The 22,348-nt window shown below is 29.6% G+C and overlaps 1 protein-coding gene across 2 annotated transcripts in view; it reads right to left on the bottom strand.

The window, feature by feature from the left end:
• ENGase (Endo-beta-N-acetylglucosaminidase) overlaps positions 1-22,348 on the bottom strand; it is a 50,448-nt gene that overhangs the window by 27,387 nt on the left and 713 nt on the right. The window contains exons 2-3 of one of the 2 annotated variants that reach the window (XM_065509176.1): positions 4,597-4,828; positions 94-242 (exon numbers count right to left, since the gene is read on the bottom strand). In XM_065509176.1, the coding sequence (XP_065365248.1) occupies positions 94-242; positions 4,597-4,828 (381 nt within the window). Of the gene's footprint in view, positions 1-93; positions 243-4,596; positions 4,958-22,348 lie in introns of those variants that run through there. The other variant, XM_065509177.1, reaches the window with a different exon arrangement.

Here is a 22,348-nt window from a genome sequence, read left to right as displayed (position 1 = left end):
CCTGTATGGTCGTTCATTTGTATTAGGATATCAGTGACTGCACGTGTTAGTTGTTGTTGTATGAATGTATTATGTGAGAGTGTTAAAATTTACCTAAAACAATAACGCCATGTTTGTGGGCAGCGTTAATCCAACCGCATGGTGGTATTGTAATATAATTGTGGCTAAAATAGCAGAAATAATCAATGCCTGGCCAATGATAAAAACGATAATCGTCGTATTTTTTAGAGGAATGATAATGCCTGAAAATAAATTAAAATATTAATTCAAATTAAAAGTATATATTGTATAGATATGTAGCTAAAATCATATTAAATATGTGTTAAATAGTCAGTTAATTATAGCTGCAATTCTAAAAATGTAGTGATTTCTAATAAAATAATAAATAAAAATCTTTCTTATATGACCACTAAATTTCGCGTATATATATCTTCTCACTGAACAATTTAGAGATATACTAACTATGTACTAAAAACTTGTAGACATAAAAATAATTGGTGAATTGGTCTATATGCAATAGTTACTTATAAGTTATTTATTAAGCCCTTAGAGACAGTAGGGTAGAAGGGGGACCATAGCCACTTTTTTATTGAAGCGATCTCAAATAAAAACCACAATACATATTCTTAATTTTTATTTTGTTTCGGATACTTAGATATGTTGGCTTTAGTCTTGATCATTTCAATCTCGCCTATCTCATCTTAATATACATATTTTTTTTAACATTTCTAGACTGACCAAGAACTGCGAAACCACCCCACCCATGGGGTAAATACGCCAAAGGGGTGGGGCAGATTTGTCATTTGTAAAATAAAACAAAGGGATTCCTTGTATCTGGCAAATGTGCCCCTATGGCGAATGATCTCCATTCTACCCTAACTTTTTTTTAAAAAAATCTTACATGAAAGTTTTTACTTAAAATCTGATATTGTCACTAACAAATTATGAAATTGGCTCCCGGTGATGTGTATGCCACACGTTGGGAAGCACTGGTCAAAGTTTTTGAACTTTTGTGCTCCAAAGGATGACATCAGTGCGGTTAGCTATACAGTCCATTATTAAAGGAAATAAACCACCGTTTTAAAAGGTGAAAACGTAACAGTATTGTACATTTTTAGTATATCCGAAGGCTATGGGTTTTTGATTAAAAATCAATGAAATTCAATATTTAACAATAAAGTTACCTAGTTTTATACTCCTGCAAACATTGATTTAAATTTGTATCGGAAAAAAGTTAATTTTATTGGAATTTGGAGTAAAATTATGTCCCAAAATTAAATAAAAAATTAAAATTTTCGAATTTTTTTGTATTACTCCCATAAAGTCCACATTTGCTCCAGAGCTAGTAAAAGAATAATAGGGATGATTTAGAATACATCATAATATATGTAAAATTGTTCAACATTTTGGAATACCAGTTCACAGTGGGGCAGAATCGAAATTTTTTGGAAATAAATCTGGCATTTCTAAACGGCTGGTCCGATCGGGATAAAATTTGAATTCTGCGTAGCCAAGGAGTATTCGAGTTTAAGTTATTAAAATGTGTCCTACAAATGCTCCAGGGGCGGCGCTATGGGGGCTCAAATTAGGGTACCTTCAACATGTAAAATTTTTAAGCACGTGCCATTTTGTTTCCCATCCGATTTCAAAGAATTTTATATTTTTGGAAAGCGCTCGGCCAGATCTTGAAAAGATTTCAGAGCAATATCAATTTCGAATCCAAAAATAACGATTTTCAATTTAAAAATTCAAAAAATAGTAAGGGTACTCATTTAAACGCTTAAGTTTCCCATTTGTGCAAATGGGCAAATTTGCGCGACATGTTTCATGAACCCACCTTTAAAATTTTGTGCAAGTTTATACAGAAAATTTATATTTGTCAAATAAAAATACATAAATTCAACAAAAGCTTTAATAATTTTTTTTCAAATTGTATAAATTTTAATTTTAAAATGTTGAATGAAAGTTAAATCTTTGGAACAAACGGTGGTATACATAGTTTGGAGGACTTTGTTTATGTTCTAGCTGTTGGTTAATGTTTTCATACACAATGTCATTTAATACAATCATTCTGTTCCAAAGTTACACAATTTTCACATGCACAAAATTTTTATATTTTATTTGATTTTTATTTCTTATAAATAAAAGTAAACAAAAGCAGCTGATTCATCAAATGCACAATAAATTCAAGTTTGCGAGTCTAAATTGTCGCGCAAACTTATCGGAGTTGTGCAAATGAATTTCCATACATTTTTTGACATTTCATTTGCGAGAGTGTAAAAATGCACAGATTGCACAGTTTGCGAGGCTTTTAAGCGTTTACATGAGGACCCTTAGTATATTTTTGTTGTTTTTTGGACAAAAAGATGACTTAACTCTTTTTTTATTAAATAACAACTTTCTTTAAGAACATATAACAATTTTACGTTTTTCTATAAAGTTTCTTTACGGAGAACATTTTGGTATAAAAAACATTTCCTATTTTTCGAACATGTCGGCCCTAGGGCCTTTGGAAATTGACCTATTTTTTTTATCAAAATTTCAAATTGGGCCACATGTTCTAAAATCCCAAAGCTGGGATCCGAAAACGGAAATCAGCTTTGGAAACCCTGATATGTTCCCTATTTATCCCTAAAGTATTTTCCCAGCCTCGAAGGAAATGAGGCAAAATTGTAAAAAATACCATTTTTGGGATTTTCGCTGCAATTTTTAGGAATTGCGGGATTCCCTTTGACCTTTTGAGAATTTTTTTTTAGAATGAGAAACTTAAAAAACGCTGAAAATTTCATTGAGTTTCGCTAATAAATAAAGATTTTATTAGTTTCTAAAACTAAAATTTATATCAAAATTTTAAGAGGATTGCAAATATTATGAACAATTTGATCCACATTCATTGCGAGCTATATTTTCTTGTTTAGATAAGTTAATTTTTGGTCTTATAAAAAAAATTTCAAGGCAATATCTCAATTAGATTCAAAAATATGCCAATTTAAAACTCCGTCCTTCAAAAATATTGCACTTTTTCATACTAAAATTTTTTTATAAATTTTAATATTTTATTCAACACAAATCATTGGATCTTTAGTATGAAAAAGTGCAATATTTTTGAAGGACGGAGTTTTAAAGTGGCATATTTTTGAATCTAATTGACATATTGACTTGAAATTTTTTTTCTAAACAAAAAAATAGCTCGGAATAAATGTGGATCAAATTGTTCCTAATATTTGCAATCCTATTAAAATTTTGATATAAATTTTAGTTTTAGAAACTCAATGAATATGTAATATATAATAAAATCTTTATTTATTAACGAAACTCATCAAAAAAAACTTGTCAAAAGGTCAAAGGGAATCCCGCAATTCCTAAAAATTGGAGCGAAAATCCCAAAAATGGTATTTTTTTACAAATTTTCCTATAGGGTTCACATTTCCTTCGGGGCTGGGAAAATACTTTAGGGATAAATAGGGAACACATCAGGGTTTCCAAAGCTGCTTTCCGTTTTCTGATCTCAGCTTTGGGATTTTAGAACATGTGGCCCAAATTTGAAATTTTGATAAAAAAATAGGTCAATTTCCAAAGGGCGTAGGGCCGACATGTTCGAAAAATAGGAAATGTTTTTTATACCAAAATGTTATCCGTAAAGAAACTTTATAGAAAAACATAAAATTGTTATATGTTCTTAAAGAAAATAGTTTTTTAATAAAAAAAGAGTTAAGTCACCTTTTTGTCCAAAAAACAGCAAAAATATACTATTTTTTGAATTTTTAAATTGAAAATCGGTTATTTTTGGATTCGTAATTGATATTGCTCTGAAATCGTTTGTATTTTGCAGGTAATTTAGTTGTCTAACTAACAAATTCGAGTCCATTCGGTCCAAAAGTGCGCCCTATATATTTAAAAAAGCGGAAAATTTTAAAATTTCAAAAAAGCGCACACACGCATGTTTTTTCAAGATCTAGCCGAGAGCTTTCCAAAAATATAAAATTCTTTGAAATCGGATGGGAAACAAAAAATGGCACGTGTTTAAAAATGTTACATGTCGAAGGTACCCTACTTTGAGCCCCCATAGCGCCGCCCCTGGAGCATTTGTAGGGCCCTCCTTGGCTACGCCCAATTCAAATTTTATCCCGATCGGACCAGCCGTTTAGAAGTACCAGATTTATTTCCAAAAAATTTCGATTCTGCCCCACTGTGCAACTTTGGATTCGAAATTTTGAATTTAGTTTAAATCTAATAATTAAATTAAAAATTTCAATACAAAATAGGATAAATTTGGATGAGCCTAGGGAAACTCCTATTAGCAAATTTTAGGCGTTTTCTATTTTAAATATAATCGTTGTTTTGATACTTTTAGAAACTTTTTTTGTGGGAAGTTTTCGGGAGAAATACGAAAATTCAGCATTTTCACCAGTTCGAAACAGTTTCCTAGAACTGCTGGGTAGCGTTTATATTTGTTTTTATCCATGCCGTTTTCAATATAGATCATAAATGTATATTTACATACTGAATATCTTACATTAACGCTATGTTTATAGTAGTTAACTATTTATAATTAAATATGGCTTAATTTTATTTTGTGTTTATTTTCCAACTCACCTGTCCTCCAGATAGTTGCCCATCATATCATGACACACTAAAACCTTTCTTCGATTGTGGTCGCCAATGGGTTCTCGATAATTACTCATTAAATTAAATTGCCTTTGCAAGAATACTGGATTTGCACGGGATTTAAGGGGTATAACCAACTCTTCCCACGTAATATCTTTACTGCGGATATTCAAACTCAATAGTTGGCGATTGGTGTGCAAAGCCTCAGCCTCTAATTTAACTTCAAGAGATGTTAAATTGGACATTATTAGTATTATTATTAATAAACAATTTAAACTGTATGTATAACTATATATAAAGAATATTTCAAAATAATTAAATTAAAAATTAGAACAATTGTTGTTAATTGTTACAAGTTTCAATTAAAACTGCGCTCAAAATATTAGCATATTTTTTAATTGTAAATTGTAAATACTAAATACTATTTATTGTTTTTGTTAGTTTATTCTTATCAAAATGAAAGCAAAATCATTTTTATTTTAGCATACATTCATATTTGTTTTTGTGTTGTTTTAAATATAACATTTGCATTCAGTGATTTTGAATAAAAATATATAAATTCTGATTAGAATGGCATTAGTTTTTCTCTTACAATAATAACAAAGAATAATGGAAAAACAAAAACAACTAACAGACTAATGACGTCATAACCCCATTTATCATTTCTTGACGGCAGAAGAGAAACATTTCTCTTTGCATGTCGTTTGTTGGTCGAATACAATCGAATGCATTTTATGGGTCATTTTAAGTATGAAATAATGCAACAACAATAACAACAAATTATAGTATAGTTCTATAGAGAGCAGTTGTACGTATTTTTAATAAAATGGCACGTTTAAAATAGTTTTTTTTATAGCGGGAAAAAACACGATAAAAGATTGTTTTAACTAAAGTTTTACTTATGAAAAATTTTTGCTTTTTTATATTATATGCATATTGATTTTGTCATTCAGTTTGTAACGCATCGAAATATGGGTCCTTATAAAATTCTAAAACGATCTAGCTATGTCCTTCTGTTGTTGGCACGATATAGAATAGGACGTCAGGCGCCAAAATCGGTCAAGTAGAACCAGAGTGGACCAAAATGTATATTTTTCAAAAATGTTTTGCTATTTTCTTTAAACTAGCATAACCCGGTGCACTTCGCTAACTCTACCCTAGGAAAATTAAAAAAATATGCATGGAAATACGAAAATAACACATACAAAATTTGAGAATCTCTTAATTACAGTTAACTTGATATTCGAAAATAACTAATTTTGTATGGGACATATCACTCCAGTGATCTAATCCCACCTACTTTTAAACCTTTTATGTAAATATCAAGCTTTACTTTAACTTTCCCTTATAAGGTAGGGGTCATTCCTACTACGCCGATCACGCTTAGCTAAACTTCGAACAGGGAACAGGAATAAATTCGTTTTTAGCTAACCTCCGTATAATGGTAATAAATTGATTAATACCGAGTACCGAGTTTAAATTCTTTTAGAATTATAGTTCTCCAGATATTCAAAATTAATTATTTACTTTGTGCCACAACCATTAATGCAATCCCGACCATTTTCAGCCAATCTGTGTAAAATGGTAAGAGAGTAAAATGTGTGTAATGTAATGTAATGTGTGTAAAATGGTAAGTTTGAAGAACATTGCAATTATTACTTTCTATGGGAGGTGACTCACATCCTTTTCCGACCTCTCCCATTTTGAGTGCTATGCCATCTAATCTAATTCCGTCTATATTCAGCTAAACTCCGCACAGTAATAAGAAATTAATTCGCTAAAAGTTTAAACACTTTTACAATTATAGTTCTACAGATATTCGAAATTAATTATATACTTTGCATAGGATGTGCCACGCCCTCTATTCCAATCCCGATCAATTTCAGCGAAACTATGCAAATAGTAGAGCCATTTAGACTAAGTTTGAAGAATCTTGCAATTATAGTTCACAAAATATTTAGAAATAACTATTTACTTTGTAGTTTCCGTTTTTTCCGACCCGTCCCATTTTTCATTAAACTTCATGCAGTGATAAACCGTTGAAAATCGTCACAATTATAGTTCTGCACATATTATGAAATAACGATTTACTTATCTACAATTACATATTTACCCCCATATGCATAAACAGTTTTTTTAAATTTGTCAAAGGTTTATAAAACAAATTATCAAAATATATTTATTAAAGCGAATTTAAATTACTAAAGTCTTCTTCTTTGTTTTCTATAACAACTCTCACTTAAAACAGAGCGAAATCAATACTGTTTAATTGTTTCTCTTATTTATTTACAACAACAAATTGGACAAACACGCATTGCTTTGTTTACCTTTTAGCTTAAGGTTCACATGTACACGTTTTTGCATATGTGTTAGTAACATCTTTAAACGCTTATAACTCCTAAAAAACTGGACGGATTTCAATAAAACATATATTATGCACTTCTGTGAATAAATCCCTTTAAAATGGTATATTTCTTGTCCAAATTGAATATATAATGTGAGATTAAAACGGGTCTAAAGAAATAGACTTGCCTATTAATAATATGATGATAAGAATCGGTACATGATTTCTCACAGCTCCCTTACAAATTTCTATAGAATAGCAGTTTACATAAAAAATTCAGCAAAAATAAGTTTCATGTAAAAAGAAATCACAAAACTATATTGTGTTTGGATCGGTCCATATTTGATCATAGCTTCCTATAGTCCACTTCGGTAATAACTTCTCTCGATTTATATCGAGCTTTCTCATAGATCGCATTATACGAGTTGTTGTAGATGAAATCTCATCAAGTTCAAGATCAATTCAGGGAAACCGCAAGACTCCTTTCTCCTACTCCATTTCTTTTCTTTCTAAAAGACCTTTTACGTCAAACTTCCAATCCTATCTATTATTTTGCAGATGACAGCATTCATATTCATTCAATTATAGACCAAGCCTGACGTAGATTGGGGCGATGTTGCAAAACATGAATGTTACGCTTAATCAAGAACTTGTGACAATCTCTGAATGGTGTTGTGGGAATAGAGTCGAATTTCCAAGATACACGTCAAGTGAATGAACTTTTAAAATCGATATCATCCGATCGGTATAACATTTACACCAAGGTTAGACCTATTGGATAGTAATTCAATAACAAGATTGGTCAAGAACTCTCCGAGTTAGATGGGGGTCAAAAATTTTTTGATTTTAAGAGTGTTTAGGTTGCATCCTTTTGGTAATAACTACATTAAACGTATACTATTTTTAACAACGTTAGAATTTATTGTTGCTTCCTTTTTTATGCAACTTTGCTGGAAGTATTTCACTAGATTCTAGCGAGTAAACCGTTAACGGGTCCTTAAATATTGTTTGCCACCAAATTATGCTTGTTATTTTAGCATTAAAAAACACTTGTCAAATTGTCTTCGACATAAGCACTACGTGCATTTTACTAAAAACGCAATATATTCCTTCTACGAGGTAATATTTATTAACAATAAAAAGAGATCTTCGTCTCTAATTTAAACTTGAAATTTGTTTGTTTTATTTTTATAACAATTTTGGAAAACTTGGATTGATGCCAAACATTTGGTCCTAGCGAACCGGATTTTTAAACGAGTACTGGATCTTTGGGCATCATTGACTCCATCATCCCCTGGCAATAATACAGTCCACCGGCAATATATATATTTATTATTTATTTTTCATAAAATAAGGTACGTAAATATATTTCAATTGTGAGCTAAAGTGAAGTGATTAAAATTCGTTTGATATTAACGCGACGCACATACACATTTCATTCGTGTTTTATTTCATTAAATTCTTCGGTTTTAAAAAATAGTGACACTATTTATTTCATTTGTTTAAAACTTAATTTATTTATACGGACAATAAATAAAAATTAGTATTTCTTACATTTTCTTTTGTACATTTTTTGTTTACAGATTTACATCTGTACATTACAATAACAAATATACATATACGGTTAATTCTTCTTCTTCAATTGTATTGGTCACCCTACAGTCGGTCAGTTTGACTAAACATAGTTTTGGGAAATATTTTTGTAGAATTTTACATATTTTTGTAACTAAATAGAAATTTAATTCTATTTATTATCGATAATTGAATAAGGAAAATGTCGATCACTCCACTAAATAGATTCATTAGAGCATCGGATGCTCTTATTGCTTTTGAGGCAAATTTTAATGATTTTCCTGAGGACATTCATAATATTTATACCTTGGAGGTTCAGAGCGCTGAAATAAAAGTGTTATGGGAGAAAGTTAAAACAACATATGAGGCCTGTTTAGATTTTTTGGATAATTCTGATACAGAGCCTAGTGATGTAGATGTAGCTGCGTCTAAATATCAGGTCACATATGTAGCCTATATGATATGTTTAGGTTCGATTAATGAGAAGGTTAGCAAATTTAAATCGGTACCGAACGCAAGTGATTTGCCAGTAGTGAATTCTGATTCTGGACATACTTTGACTCTACCCCCTTGCGATGTCGACGCATTTGGAGGGGATTATGATTCTTGGCCGGCCTTTAGAGATTTATTTACGGCGATTTATATAAACAGCTCGCGCCTTAGTAATGTAGAACGTCTTTGTCATTTAATACGTAAGACCGAAGGTGAAGCTAAGGATATTGTTTTGAAAAGTCCTTTGAGTAATGAGGGCTTTGATATAGCCTGGCGGGATCTTAAGATGGCGTATGAGAATCCTCGTATGTTGGTTAACAACCAACTGAAACTTCTATTTAGCCTTCCTTCCTTTGACAAGGAAACTAGTGCTGGACTTAAAACCTTAAAACGCGGAATTAATAGTTGTCTTACATCCCTTTCTATTTATAAAGTGTCTACTGATAATTGGGACCCAATTATCATCTTTATATGCATACAAAGGCTACCTTCATCGACAATTTCTCTTTGGGAACAGAGCGTAAAGAACAAGACGGCTCTTTCCCTTTGGCAAGATTTGGATAACTTTCTGACGGAAAGAATTCTGACATTGGACTGTCTTAACAATCTTAAGGGTAACGTTTTGAAAACAAAGTCAAACCACGTGAAATATTCTGTACCTTCTGACGATGGTACTTCTTCGAATATTTCTTGTATTTTATGTCCTAACCAATCTCACTTTTTACGCACTTGTCGACGATTTAAGAGTCTTCCAATAACTGACCGAATTTTAGCTATGAACGAAAATAACTGTTGTTCTAATTGTCTTTCAAGGACACACCATGTCAGCAATTGTAAAAGCAATAATAATTGTTTAATTTGCGATAATCGACACCATACTATGCTTCATCAAGAGCCAATAGAAAATTCAAACGTGGAATGGCCTACGACTTCTTCCGGTCAGAGTTCTGCTGAGGTTCTTCGACCCAATAACTCGTCACCGACTTATCAACGACCTTCTATTTCTACTAATGTTACGCAAACTCGACAAGTATTTCATACACGTCAAAATCAATCTGTTATCTTAGGAACTGCATCAGTAAACATCACACATAATGGCAATAGGTATCAGGTCCGAGCTCTTATTGATTCAGCTTCGGATTGTTCATTCGTTAGTAATCGATTACGAAAAAGGTTTAAACTTCCCACGCATTCTGCAAATGCTAAAGTTTCTGGCGTAAATAATACGATTTCTGTAGTTTCGAGAAAGGCTTGTTCTCTGAAGATCGGCTCTGATTTGGATTCTTCTGTGGTACTGAATACCAAGGCCTTTGTTTTGCCAGATATATCGGGGAATTTGCCTTCGATTTCTGTAAACGCCGACATTAAAGGATTATTTCCAAATGTTCATTTGGCAGATTCCAATCCTTTCGATAGCCGGCCTGTTGATATTCTTATTGGGGCTGATTTATATCCGCAAATTATGTTACCGGAAATTCGACGAGACGTATTAGGGTCATTATTGGCTCAGAGAACAATTTTTGGCTGGATACTGACAGGTCCAGTTAATTCTATATAATTACCAGTTAATGCTATTTCACAAACTCGGGATTTCCTAAAAGACCTAATGCTGTCATTTGATTATTCCTCCTTTTATTACTATGGATCTACATCTATGAATTAAACACAAATGAATTCAATATTTTAACTAACATTCGAATTGTATATTTACATTATCATTAAAAAAGCTCATTGAAATATATTTACGATTTACCCTAGTATGTATTATTTTACTATATTCTTTATAAAACCATTGCCCGCAAGGGTCAGTTGATGGATCTGTCTAAAAACCATTGCCCGCAAGGGTCAGTTGATGGATCTGTCTAAAAACCATTCAGTTGATGGATCTGTCTAAAAACCATTCAGTTTATGGATCTGTCTAAAAACCATACCTATGCTATTAACATTACAACATACATTAGTGTTGCAAGGTGGCCGGCAATGTTTAGGTTGCATCCTTTTGGTAATAACTACATTAAACGTATACTATTTTTAACAACGTTAGAATTTATTGTTGCTTCCTTTTTTATGCAACTTTGCTGGAAGTATTTCACTAGATTCTAGCGAGTAAACCGTTAACGGGTCCTTAAATATTGTTTGCCACCAAATTATGCTTGTTATTTTAGCATTAAAAAACACTTGTCAAATTGTCTTCGACATAAGCACTACGTGCATTTTACTAAAAACGCAATATATTCCTTCTACGAGGTAATATTTATTAACAATAAAAAGAGATCTTCGTCTCTAATTTAAACTTGAAATTTGTTTGTTTTATTTTTATAACAATTTTGGAAAACTTGGATTGATGCCAAACAAAGAGCATATTTTAAAGTTTTTACTGCATTTAAAGCGCTTAAAACGTTTTTGTTTAGAGCATATTTCTGGTTTCCCTGGTTATTATAAGACAATTATGTTCAAGTTATTTTCTGAGGAGGACCTTGTATGACGACTAGGAACAAATGTTGCCCGGTTTTTGTCCTACTTTACAGTATAATTTCATATCTTCATTTAATTCTAAAATACTGAATTACAAAACATTCAATATAATAAGTAGAATCTTTAGAGCTACAGGTTTTTTTCATTTATTACAAAAACTAAAAAAATTGGACAAAGCAGCCTTTGCTTCTATATCCCTCATTTTAAACAGGAAGGTTTGTGAAAGTGTGTATTCAGATGAGTGTCATATTTGGGTATGCGTAAGGTCAGTAAAATACAATAAATATCCATGGTCATTGTTTAAGACATATACTAATATCCATTCATGCATAGTTCAATGAAATGTGGAGCGAGGATAATCCGAAAAGTCCTTTCAAAATACATAACTATAAAAATTTTCTTTTGCTACCAAAAGAAAATTACCATAATGGTAAGCAATGTCCAAATAGTCTTACAACACATCCTCGTATCGAATAATGAAATTTTGTATTTTCTATTTGGCCATACATTTGTAATTTAAAAACACAAAAATCATCCTTTTTAAAGAATGTTGTATTAAAACAATATACATACATACTTTATTGTACAAGTTTTGCCTACAATTCGATGTAATTGCAGTTTACGGCCTTATGGCCATAGAATATTCCCTTCCAACTGAATTATAATTTTTATTCATGCATATAAATTGCAAAAAAAAGGACAAAATTTACAATTTTCCCCAGTTTTAGCACTTGATGGTCGTACGAAAGTGCCATAAATTAAATGAAATGACAAAGTGTCCACAATGGAGCTTTCACTTATTTTTATTTTTATGTATATTTTGTATTCTTTCAATCTTCCATTTTCTGTTTATTACTGCTGATGGTGTCCATGTAAATTATTATAAATTGTTGTGTTCTGGGGCCAACAGCTATAACAACAACACCAACAACAACTTGTCTTACTTTGTTGCTTGTTTTACACATTTATTTTATAATGGTTTGTGCAATTTTCTCATGGACTGCAAACGTTTGTGCGAACTTTAAATATCATTTATGAGAATTAAAATGTAATGGTGATTAAGTTTTTATCGTGATTTTCATTGTAAAGAAAGTAAAACAATACAGTACTAATGCATAGTTTTTTAAATATTTTTAATTAAAAAACAAATAAGAGAGCTGTGCCGAATCTTATATACCCTTCACCAAATTATACTTCAAAATAAAAATTTTAAATATTTTTATGTAAACAAAATTTATTTTTTTCCAAAGTTGTTTTTTCAGTTTTTCAAAATAAAAATTTTAAATATATTTAGGTAAACAAAATTTTTTTTTTCCAAAGTTGTTTTTTTAGTTTTTGGAAAAAAAAATTTTCGATTTTTTAAAATTTTTTTTAATTTAAAAAAAATATTTTTTTATAAATTTTTTTTTAATATTTAGCGAAAAAATTAGTTTTTAATGAAATTTCACAGTTATGTAAAATTTTCTATTTAAAATTTAAAAATAAAAACGAATTTTGAAATGTATTATCAGCAATCCCGCAATTCCCAAAAAAAGAGTTGAAAAATCCCAAAAATGGATATTTTTAGTTTTTTGGCTATAATATCCATACCAGGGTCGAGTTATCGGAATCCTTTACAAAATAATTAAAAGTATATTGGGTCATCTAAAATCGGTTATTATATTTTGATATCGAATATGCGATTTGAGAATTTTTGCCCTAAGGTTTAATTTTACTAAAAAAATAGGTGTTTTTGAATGGACCTGGTCCCCTCGGTAAGAAAAATTTTTAATTTTTTTTCATTTAAAATATTTTATGAAAACTTAGCTTTCAGAAAGTATAAATTCCTTATACATCCCCTTAGAAAAAGAAAAAAAGTTCTTTTTCGCCAAAAAATTAGCGAAAAATCGGCTTTTAAAAATTTTTTAAATTCAAATGCTTATAACTTTTGACTCAGTCATTATTTTTAAACAGTTCTTTTCTTATTTGACACATACGTAAAACTGGAGAAAATCGGAAAATATTTGGATACGCTGTTATCCAAAAACTGGAGTAGGTTGGATAAAAATGTTTACAATTTAATTTTCAAATGCTATCTCCTAATAGGGGGGTCAGACGGAATGTATTGCTTGTGTATTGGGACATGTGGAATTCCATGTGTATGTCAAAATTCTCGTTATACATACGATTCATAATTTCCACGTTCAAACATACAGTGGTGGCCAGGAATTTAAGACAAAAATTATTTGCAAAATTCCATGTAATTGTCAATTATTTTTTCAAATATTTCCACAAATATGTATGCATGAGGACTGTTTTAACACACAAGTGTGTTTTATTCGACTGTGTCAATTCATACATATTCACCATGAACACATACAATTTTTCTACAACTTGACCAAAAAAAATTTTTTTTAAATAAACATATTTTCTCACATTTATATCATTATAATTTTATTATTATAAAATATTCTGACCAAATTTCGTATTTTTAGTTCCATTAGTTTCGGTCATATCATGTTATTAACAGCGGATGTTCGCTGAGGTGGGTCAACGTATTTCCACATATCTTTGTCCATATATGTTTTACCGATTTTTCCAAACATTTTTCAGAAACTAGAAACATTAATAATAAATTTCATACCCTTAGAGGTCCTTTTATTTTGGCTCTATCGCACTTTTATCTTAAATTTATCTTAAATTGGTGGCCACCACTGTACATATGTAATTGCATGTGACATAACCGCTATTAGTTTATATGTTTGTTGTTTTTAACAATATATTTATTTAAAACCATTTTAAATCACAATAAATATATTTAATGCAATAAAATTTATTTTGTTATGATTTTTCTTTACTCTTTTTTGTTTTGTTTTTTTTTTATTTTGCTTTCAGACAGTGTTGTATTTCAAAATACAAGCCGTCTGACTCCCCTTTAAGCTATAAGAGCACTCGATGAAAAGATTTTATGTGCGTAATTTTTTTGAAATCGGAACACAAACGAAGAAATAGGATCATTTTAAAAATGTAATATACCCGAGGTGTCCTACTTTGAGGACCCTTGGTGGGCCCATGAGGTCCACGTTCAGAACTTAAACACTTCTTTGCGCATGTGAAATTTCATTCAAACCAATCTAACCATTTAGAAGTTACAGATTTATTTCCCTCTTTTTTTTCTATACCACTATGTGTCGCTTACGATAAAATTCGTTTACTGTAAAATGTAAACATTGACTTACAATAAAATTTTACCCCCTATAATTTTTAAGTTATTAACATCTAAAACATCAGTCGGTACATAAAATTTGAATTTTTGCAATAAAAAAAAATTTAGAAAATGTCGCTTACGATAATTTGGCGCTAAGGGCTCGATATATCCATATTGTCTATATTAAGACTTAGTAATCCAGATATATGTAAGAAATCGAGGTTCTCCTGGTTTTTTCTTTATATCTCAGCTATTTGTGGACCAATTTTCTCGATTTTAAATAGCAACCGAGCCGGAAGAATTCCGGAGATATTGATGTATGAATCGTGTAAGTTATTTGGGGGCTTCGGAAAGTTGATTTCAACAGACAGACGGACGGACATGGCTTAATCGACTCCGCTATCTATAAGGATCCAGAATATATATACTTTATAGGGTCGGAAAATTATATTGTGGAAATTACAAACGGAATGACAAACTTATATATACCCTTCTCACGAATGTGATGGGTATAATAATCCAAAAGCATGTAATTTACATATAAATGATGTATAAAATTTGGGAAAACTTATATGAGCAAAACATTGTTTCGTGAGTGATTTTCGGATGTAGGCATTATATGGGAGCTATAAATAATTATGGACCGATAGGCATGAAATTAGGCCGTGTGATTTATTTCTATATGGTTAAATTATATTTGAATTTTAAAATGTTTAAGAGATGTATGCTAGATAGGAAACTCTCCTGTCAAAGACCTAACTCAGTTGTCAAAAACCTAAGTGGTGAGAATGTATTATAAAATAAAACTAAAACACTCATAAGTGTGATTACTTTGGGTAATTTTTTCGTTATATTTTTTTCTAATTTCCGTTCTATGTCTAGTTCTCTACATACTATCCTTTGACAAAAATGAGAATTTAGATAGTCTTTTTTTATTACAGAAAATTTAAAAATGTTTTATAAAGCATATAACTATAAAGAAAATTACCAACAAAACTTCAATATTTCTCTTCTTATTCATCTTCATTAAAAATTGAACGTTTTCCGTTGACCTTAAACATTTATTGACCCCTTTACGGCTATGATTAAAACGAAAGTCATCATTTTTGCTGATGTCCTTTTTCTCGGTTAAAATTATTCTTTATTATTGCCATTTTTTATGTACCACAATTACCTTCTTTTATGAGCATTTTTAAAGTGCACTAAAAAATCAGATCATATACACAGCCATCAGCAATTTTTTACGTGACATACTTTTGTTACTGTTCATGTCCTTTTTACTCGCAGTTGATAGAGTCATTAAATTTAAACAGCAGTAAAGATTTACGAGAAAATATACGCTCAAACGGTTTGGTTTGATTTAAAGTATTCTGGCTTTGTTTTATTTTAAAAACAAAATATTTGGCATTTAAGCAGTTTAAACAAGTAGGAAAGTATAGCAGGTCAAGTCCGACCATATATATTACCCTACACTGAGTATATGAGCAAACAAAATTTTGTTTTAATATTTCAATAACTTTAATAGAAATAGACATCCAGACGGACGGAAGGACATCGTTAAATCGACACAAAAAGTGATTCTGACCACTTTAAGGTGGGTATTAAACTAATATTATTGGGCATTACAAACATCTCCCTCCCCATTATGGTAGTGTAGGGTATAAGAAAATCTTTATTGACAGCAGATTGAGTGTAAGAACAACAAAGTAATTAGTACTTGTAATTTACTTTCAAAATCATGTCTTTAAACAACTTAGAAATTGTTTCTCCATTCTCCCTCATATTAACAGTGATTTCAAATCCTTAAGTAATTGATAAATATACTAAGTTGAGCCACATATTTGCAACTTTTTATTACATCAATCGGGAATTGGTTGTATAAATAGTTTATTTGCCACCACCTTACACAGCATTTTCTACTTTCAACATTTCTATAATATCCTATTCTTTTATGGCCAATAAATAAAATTGTCTTGTGATGAATATGCTGAAATAAACGTTTTAAAACGAGATTGATAAATTTAAAAAAAAATATTTTCAAATGCTACTCTGATGTTTGTAATAATGATGATGTCGATGATGAGAATGATTTTATTCCTCATTTACTTTATCTGTTTTTTTCGAGCCTTATTTTAAAAAAATGTTTAGTTAATGGGCTCTTAATATTCTTAAATGAATACAAAATGAAATTCATGTTGAATATTTAGTAACATGATACTTTATTCGTACACGTTGTCTTAATATGTGCGATTGTGTGTCATTGTCAATGAATTATTTTGTTTGGTAATATTTTGTAAACTTTACGAATATTTTGGCAACGTAGCAACTGCCATTATTATAAATCAAATAAATTTGTCGTCATATTCTGTGGTAAACAACATAATTATTGATGCTGTTAAGTTTATTTATGTCTCTATTTAGATATTAAATTGAAGGGGATGTAGTTTTGTTTTAAGGATTTTGAGAAGATATAAAATCTGTGTTGACATGGTAGATATAAATAACACAAAGGGCAATTAAAAAACAATTTCAAAAATATTCCATTGAGCCTGTATTTGTATTCATTCGAATTCTCACAAAAAAATAAAAACAGAGTTATTAAAATTGCAGAATAACACCAAATAAGTTTAATAATTTTTAAATATTAAAATCAATTTTGGAAATTATATTCGAATTTTCGAATATGAAATAAAATACCTATAAGCAAAAATATTTAAATAAAAGTAGGTATTTCGTAGCAAAATTAGTTAAAATATGAACTTTTTTATACCCTTCACCTTCCTGAGAAGGGTATATAAAGTTTGTCATTCCGTTTGTAATTTCCACAATATAATTGTTCGGACCTATAAAGTATATATATTCTGGATCCTTATAGATAGCGGAGTCGATTAAGACATGTCCGTCTGTCTGTTGAAATCAATTTTTCGAAGCCCCCAAATAACTTACATACACGATTCATACATCAACATCTCCGGAACTGATCCGGATCGGTTGCTATTTTAAATCGATCCACAAATGGCTGAGATATAAGGAAAAAACCAGGACAACCTAAATTTTTGACCTATATCTGGATTACTAAGTCATTAATATAGACAATATGGATATAACGATAGATATTTCAAAGACCTTTACAACGACGTACATATGTATATGTAAGACCATAGTAATATCGAAATAAATATTTTTTAATCCGAATTTTTTGTCACCAAAAGTTCTTTTTTCCCTAAATATTAAAAAAAATTGAAAAAAACAAGAAAAAAATTAAATTTTTTTTTTTAAATTTAAAAAAACAATTCGAAAAAAAAAATTTCCAAAAAATTAAAAAAAAAATAATTTTGTTTACCTAAAAATATTTAAAATTTTAATTCTGAAGTATAATTTGGAGAAGGATAAGATTCGGCACAGCCGAAATTTTTTAATAACACTGAAATTTTATTTAAAAAGAAAATTATAAATCTAACAAGTAAGAGTGCTATATTCGGCTATGCCGAATCTTATATACCCTTCACCTTTGTTGTGGATGCATTATTATTTTTTATAATTAGTATATATGTATGTATGTACATTAGGGTGGCCCTTAATAAACGAAAGTTGGATTTTGGCCATTCTCACCCTCCAGTTTGGTGAACATTAGCAAAAAAATCATCCTGAAAAAATTTTAGGTAAATCGGTTGGGGTTAAGACTTGCCGCAGCCCTCTGAAGTTTTGATATGCATTTACAAGGGGAAAAAATGCATTTTTTTCAGTTTTTGTAAAAATTTTGCCATTAAAAAATTACTTTTGTAATTTAATTTAAAAGAATCGAAATGTGTACGTAATTGTCGTTCTAATGAGACATAAAAAACAGAAATCGGTCAAAAAATGTTAAAGTTATTAAATGTTAAAGTTATTTGAGAAATATTAAAATAAAAGCTCATTTTTACTTAAAATATGTCCATATTTACTTGTATATGAGTTTTTGTCTTCGTAGGATACCGTTAACCTATTCTTAGGTATGAACAAAAAAATTTAATTTTTTTAACGGCAGTTTCAAAACTCCATTTTCAAATTTTTAAAAATTTTGTTAAACAAATTTCAGAATTTTTTGATCATCTCATTGGGATTTATTAAGAGTATAATAGGGAATTAAATCGTGAAAAAATTATGAAAATATCTCTTATAGTTTTTCCGTACCTGCGATTTAAATTTTGAAATTTTCGAGATCTATTTCCTTACTCTTATGAATTTTAAGTAAAACCTATTCAGAATATTATAGTCCAGATAATTCAAAATATACTCTGAAACTTCTACTAAAATCGGAAGACGTTAACCCTTAAATCGTGAAGGTCAAAGGTAAAATTTTTCAATATTTGGAATTTCTCTTGGAAAGATTTCGAAATGATCGAAATGTTGTATATTTTTGGGCCGATTTTGATGAAATTTAACAAAAATATAACATAAACTCGCAGGTACGGAAAAACTATAAGAGATATTTTCATAATTTTTTCACGATTTAATTCCCTATTATACTCTTAATAAATCCCAATGAGATGATCAAAAAATTCTGAAATTTGTTTAACAAAATTTTTAAAAATTTGAAAATGGAGTTTTGAAACTGCCGTTAAAAAAATTAAATTTTTTTGTTCATACCTAAGAATAGGTTAACGGTATCCTACGAAGACAAAAACTCATATACAAGTAAATATGGACATATTTTAAGTAAAAATGAGCTTTTATTTTAATATTTCTCAAAATATGTTAATTTTGTTTCCGATTTCTGTTTTTTATGTCTCATTAGAACGACAATTACGTACACATTTCGATTCTTTTAAATTGAATTACAAAAGTAATTTTTTAATGGCAAAATTTTTACAAAAACTGAAAAAAATGAATTTTTTCCCCTTGTAAATGCATCTCAAAACTTCAGAGGGCTTGCGGCACGTCTTAACCCCAACCGATTTACCTAAAATTTTTTCAGGATGATTTTTTTACTAATGTTCACCAAACTGGGGGGTGAGAATGGCCAAAATCCAACTTTCGTTTATTAAGGGCCACCCTAATGTACATTGCACTCTTTCAGCGTACAGCATCCTAAATTTATCAAGAACACAAAAAACAACAACAACGCCAAACGAAACAAAACACAAAAGAAAAACAAAATACGCAAAGCATGCACATCCAAACATACGTTTTGTTGCTTTTTTGTCAAAAAAAACCAACACACAACCAAACAAACGTTTAGTTGTATAAAAACAACAACAACGCCAAACGAAACAAAACACAAAAGAAAAACAAAATACGCAAAGCATGCACATCCAAACATACGTTTTGTTGCTTTTTTGTCAAAGCATGCAATACATTGTGTTTTTTGATGAAATTTTCAGAGGTTGTCTCGGATTTTTGCTCATATCTCCGTTATTTATGGACGGATTTTGCTGATTTTAAATAGCAAAATTCTCGAAAGTATGTCTGACAGAATTGTTGAAGATTTGGATCCCGGAGATATCTGGGGCCTTCAGAAAATTGATTTCAACAGACAGACGGACAGACAGACAGACGGACATGGCTTAATCGACTCCGCTATCTATAAGGATCCAGAATATATATACTTTATAGGGTCGGAATGAAAAATGTAGAAATTACAAACGGAATGACAAATTTATATATACCCTTCTCACGAAGGTGAAGGGTATAAAAATTAGAAAAATTAATTCACTCACTCACTGATGAGTCAGTGAATAAGTGACAATTTTCATGCGATTTCAGAAATATAAATAGTAGATGTTAACATCTTTCTAATCTGTATTTAACCCAAATTTTTACTTATCAAATATACGAGAAAACATGTATTTTAATTTTGATGTTTACAACAAAAAAACACTCTCACACAAAAAATAATTCATTTTATTGAAACTGATAAAACTATATGAAAGATTATAGAACGGCGCATATTTTGTATATTAGTTCAAAAACACGGATTTTGAGTTATGACTTTGTTGCAGCAAATAGGCGATATGTTTACAAAAATGATCTCAAATACCTTATTTGCTGTTTTTTATTTTTTTGGACACAAAATTCGTTGTTGTATTTTCAATTGAAAATTAAAATAGAAATTATTCGTTTAATCGAATTTTATTTTAACCGATTATTAACCGAATAAATCTAAACCTCGATTAATTATTTGCTCGATTAACCGATTAAACCAGAAACCCGATTAATTGAATACCCTAGTATTTAATATACACATTTTTAAGATAATTTATAACTAAAGGTTTCAAAATTAAATGAAAATAGAAACTTCATACTTACAAATTATTTTCTTATCTAACCAATGAATTATATTATTTTGTTTCTATTAATTTACCCAAAAAAATTGTACATAGAGCGGAAACTACAAAAAAAAAACTCAAACAAAATCATTACTCAAAAATTACATTTCTACTAGTACATTCTGTCCACTTAGGTTTCTGATGGTAGAGTTAGGTCTTTGACAGGAGAGTTTCCGTTCTATGTCTATTCTCTATGTATGTAGTATTAAATGACAATAAAATATGATTGTGTTAAAAACTACTGAAATTAATTTCGAATATTATTTTCCAAACTTTCCAAAACTTCTTTTTCAGAAATCTAAATTAACCATAGACATTATTTTGAATATGTTTTCAACCACTGTAAGGTAAAATTTAAAAAAAAATGTATGATAAAATACCGTAACCGTTATCTTTTAATTCTTTGAAAACCGTTATCAACCTTGCAAAATACTCATAACTACTTTTAAAGTCTTGTTTTTATCATAAAATAATAAATTTTTCATCAACACTTGTTTACAAACAAAGCATTTCCTTTTAAATAATTAATTTCTAAAAAAAAAAATAATAAACATTTGTTTGTACTATTTATAGAAAATCATAATACACATATTACTCATTAATTTTATATTATAAACTGATTGCAAAAAATATAATTTTATATTTCTCCCCCTTCTGAGAAACATGTGTATTAAAAGAAACCCGCCAACAAATGTCACTTAATTTCAATTTAAAAGTGACGATTGGTGGCGGGTTTCCAGTTATTTACTTTGTTGTTATTGTTGATGCTGATATATTCTTGCTAGTTTGAAACAAAAACAAAGTCAGTACAAAACAGTGATGAACAAATAGGTACAAATGTACTTTATTGCTGACAGAATACCTAAACTAAAAGTACTAAATGATAAAACATTGAGTAAATAGGTACTAGAAAATGTTTCAAAATCTAATTGGTAAAATAGAAATAAACAAAATTTAATATTTAATTAAATGCGGTTGCAGATTTAGGTATGGGTAGATTAGACAATTAATAATTTAATATGTATCATTAAATCAAAAAGATTTTTTGGTACTAAATTTAAAATAAAATACGTGTAAATGTTTGTAGCTCTATTGGACCAATTACATTTGGAGCAAACATTTTTTTCTTATTAAAAGTTTTATAAATTTAAAAAAATTATTCATAATCAATTTTATTAAATAAAAAATATTTAAAATATTGTTCGCGTCCCTGGTATATGCAAAACAACAATAAATAAACAAATGTTATTTATAAACAACAAAAAAACAATCCAAAACGAGATTTCAAAAATAGTTATCCATTTTGCTCTGCTGCATTCTTCTCCAAATCTTACTGTTTTATTGGAGACATTGTTGTTGTTA

This window comes from Calliphora vicina, chromosome 4 (genome assembly GCF_958450345.1).
Source record: "Calliphora vicina chromosome 4, idCalVici1.1, whole genome shotgun sequence".
In the NCBI taxonomy this organism is placed as follows: Eukaryota; Metazoa; Arthropoda; class Insecta; order Diptera; family Calliphoridae; genus Calliphora; species Calliphora vicina.
This window is presented reverse-complemented; position numbering and strand designations above follow the sequence as displayed.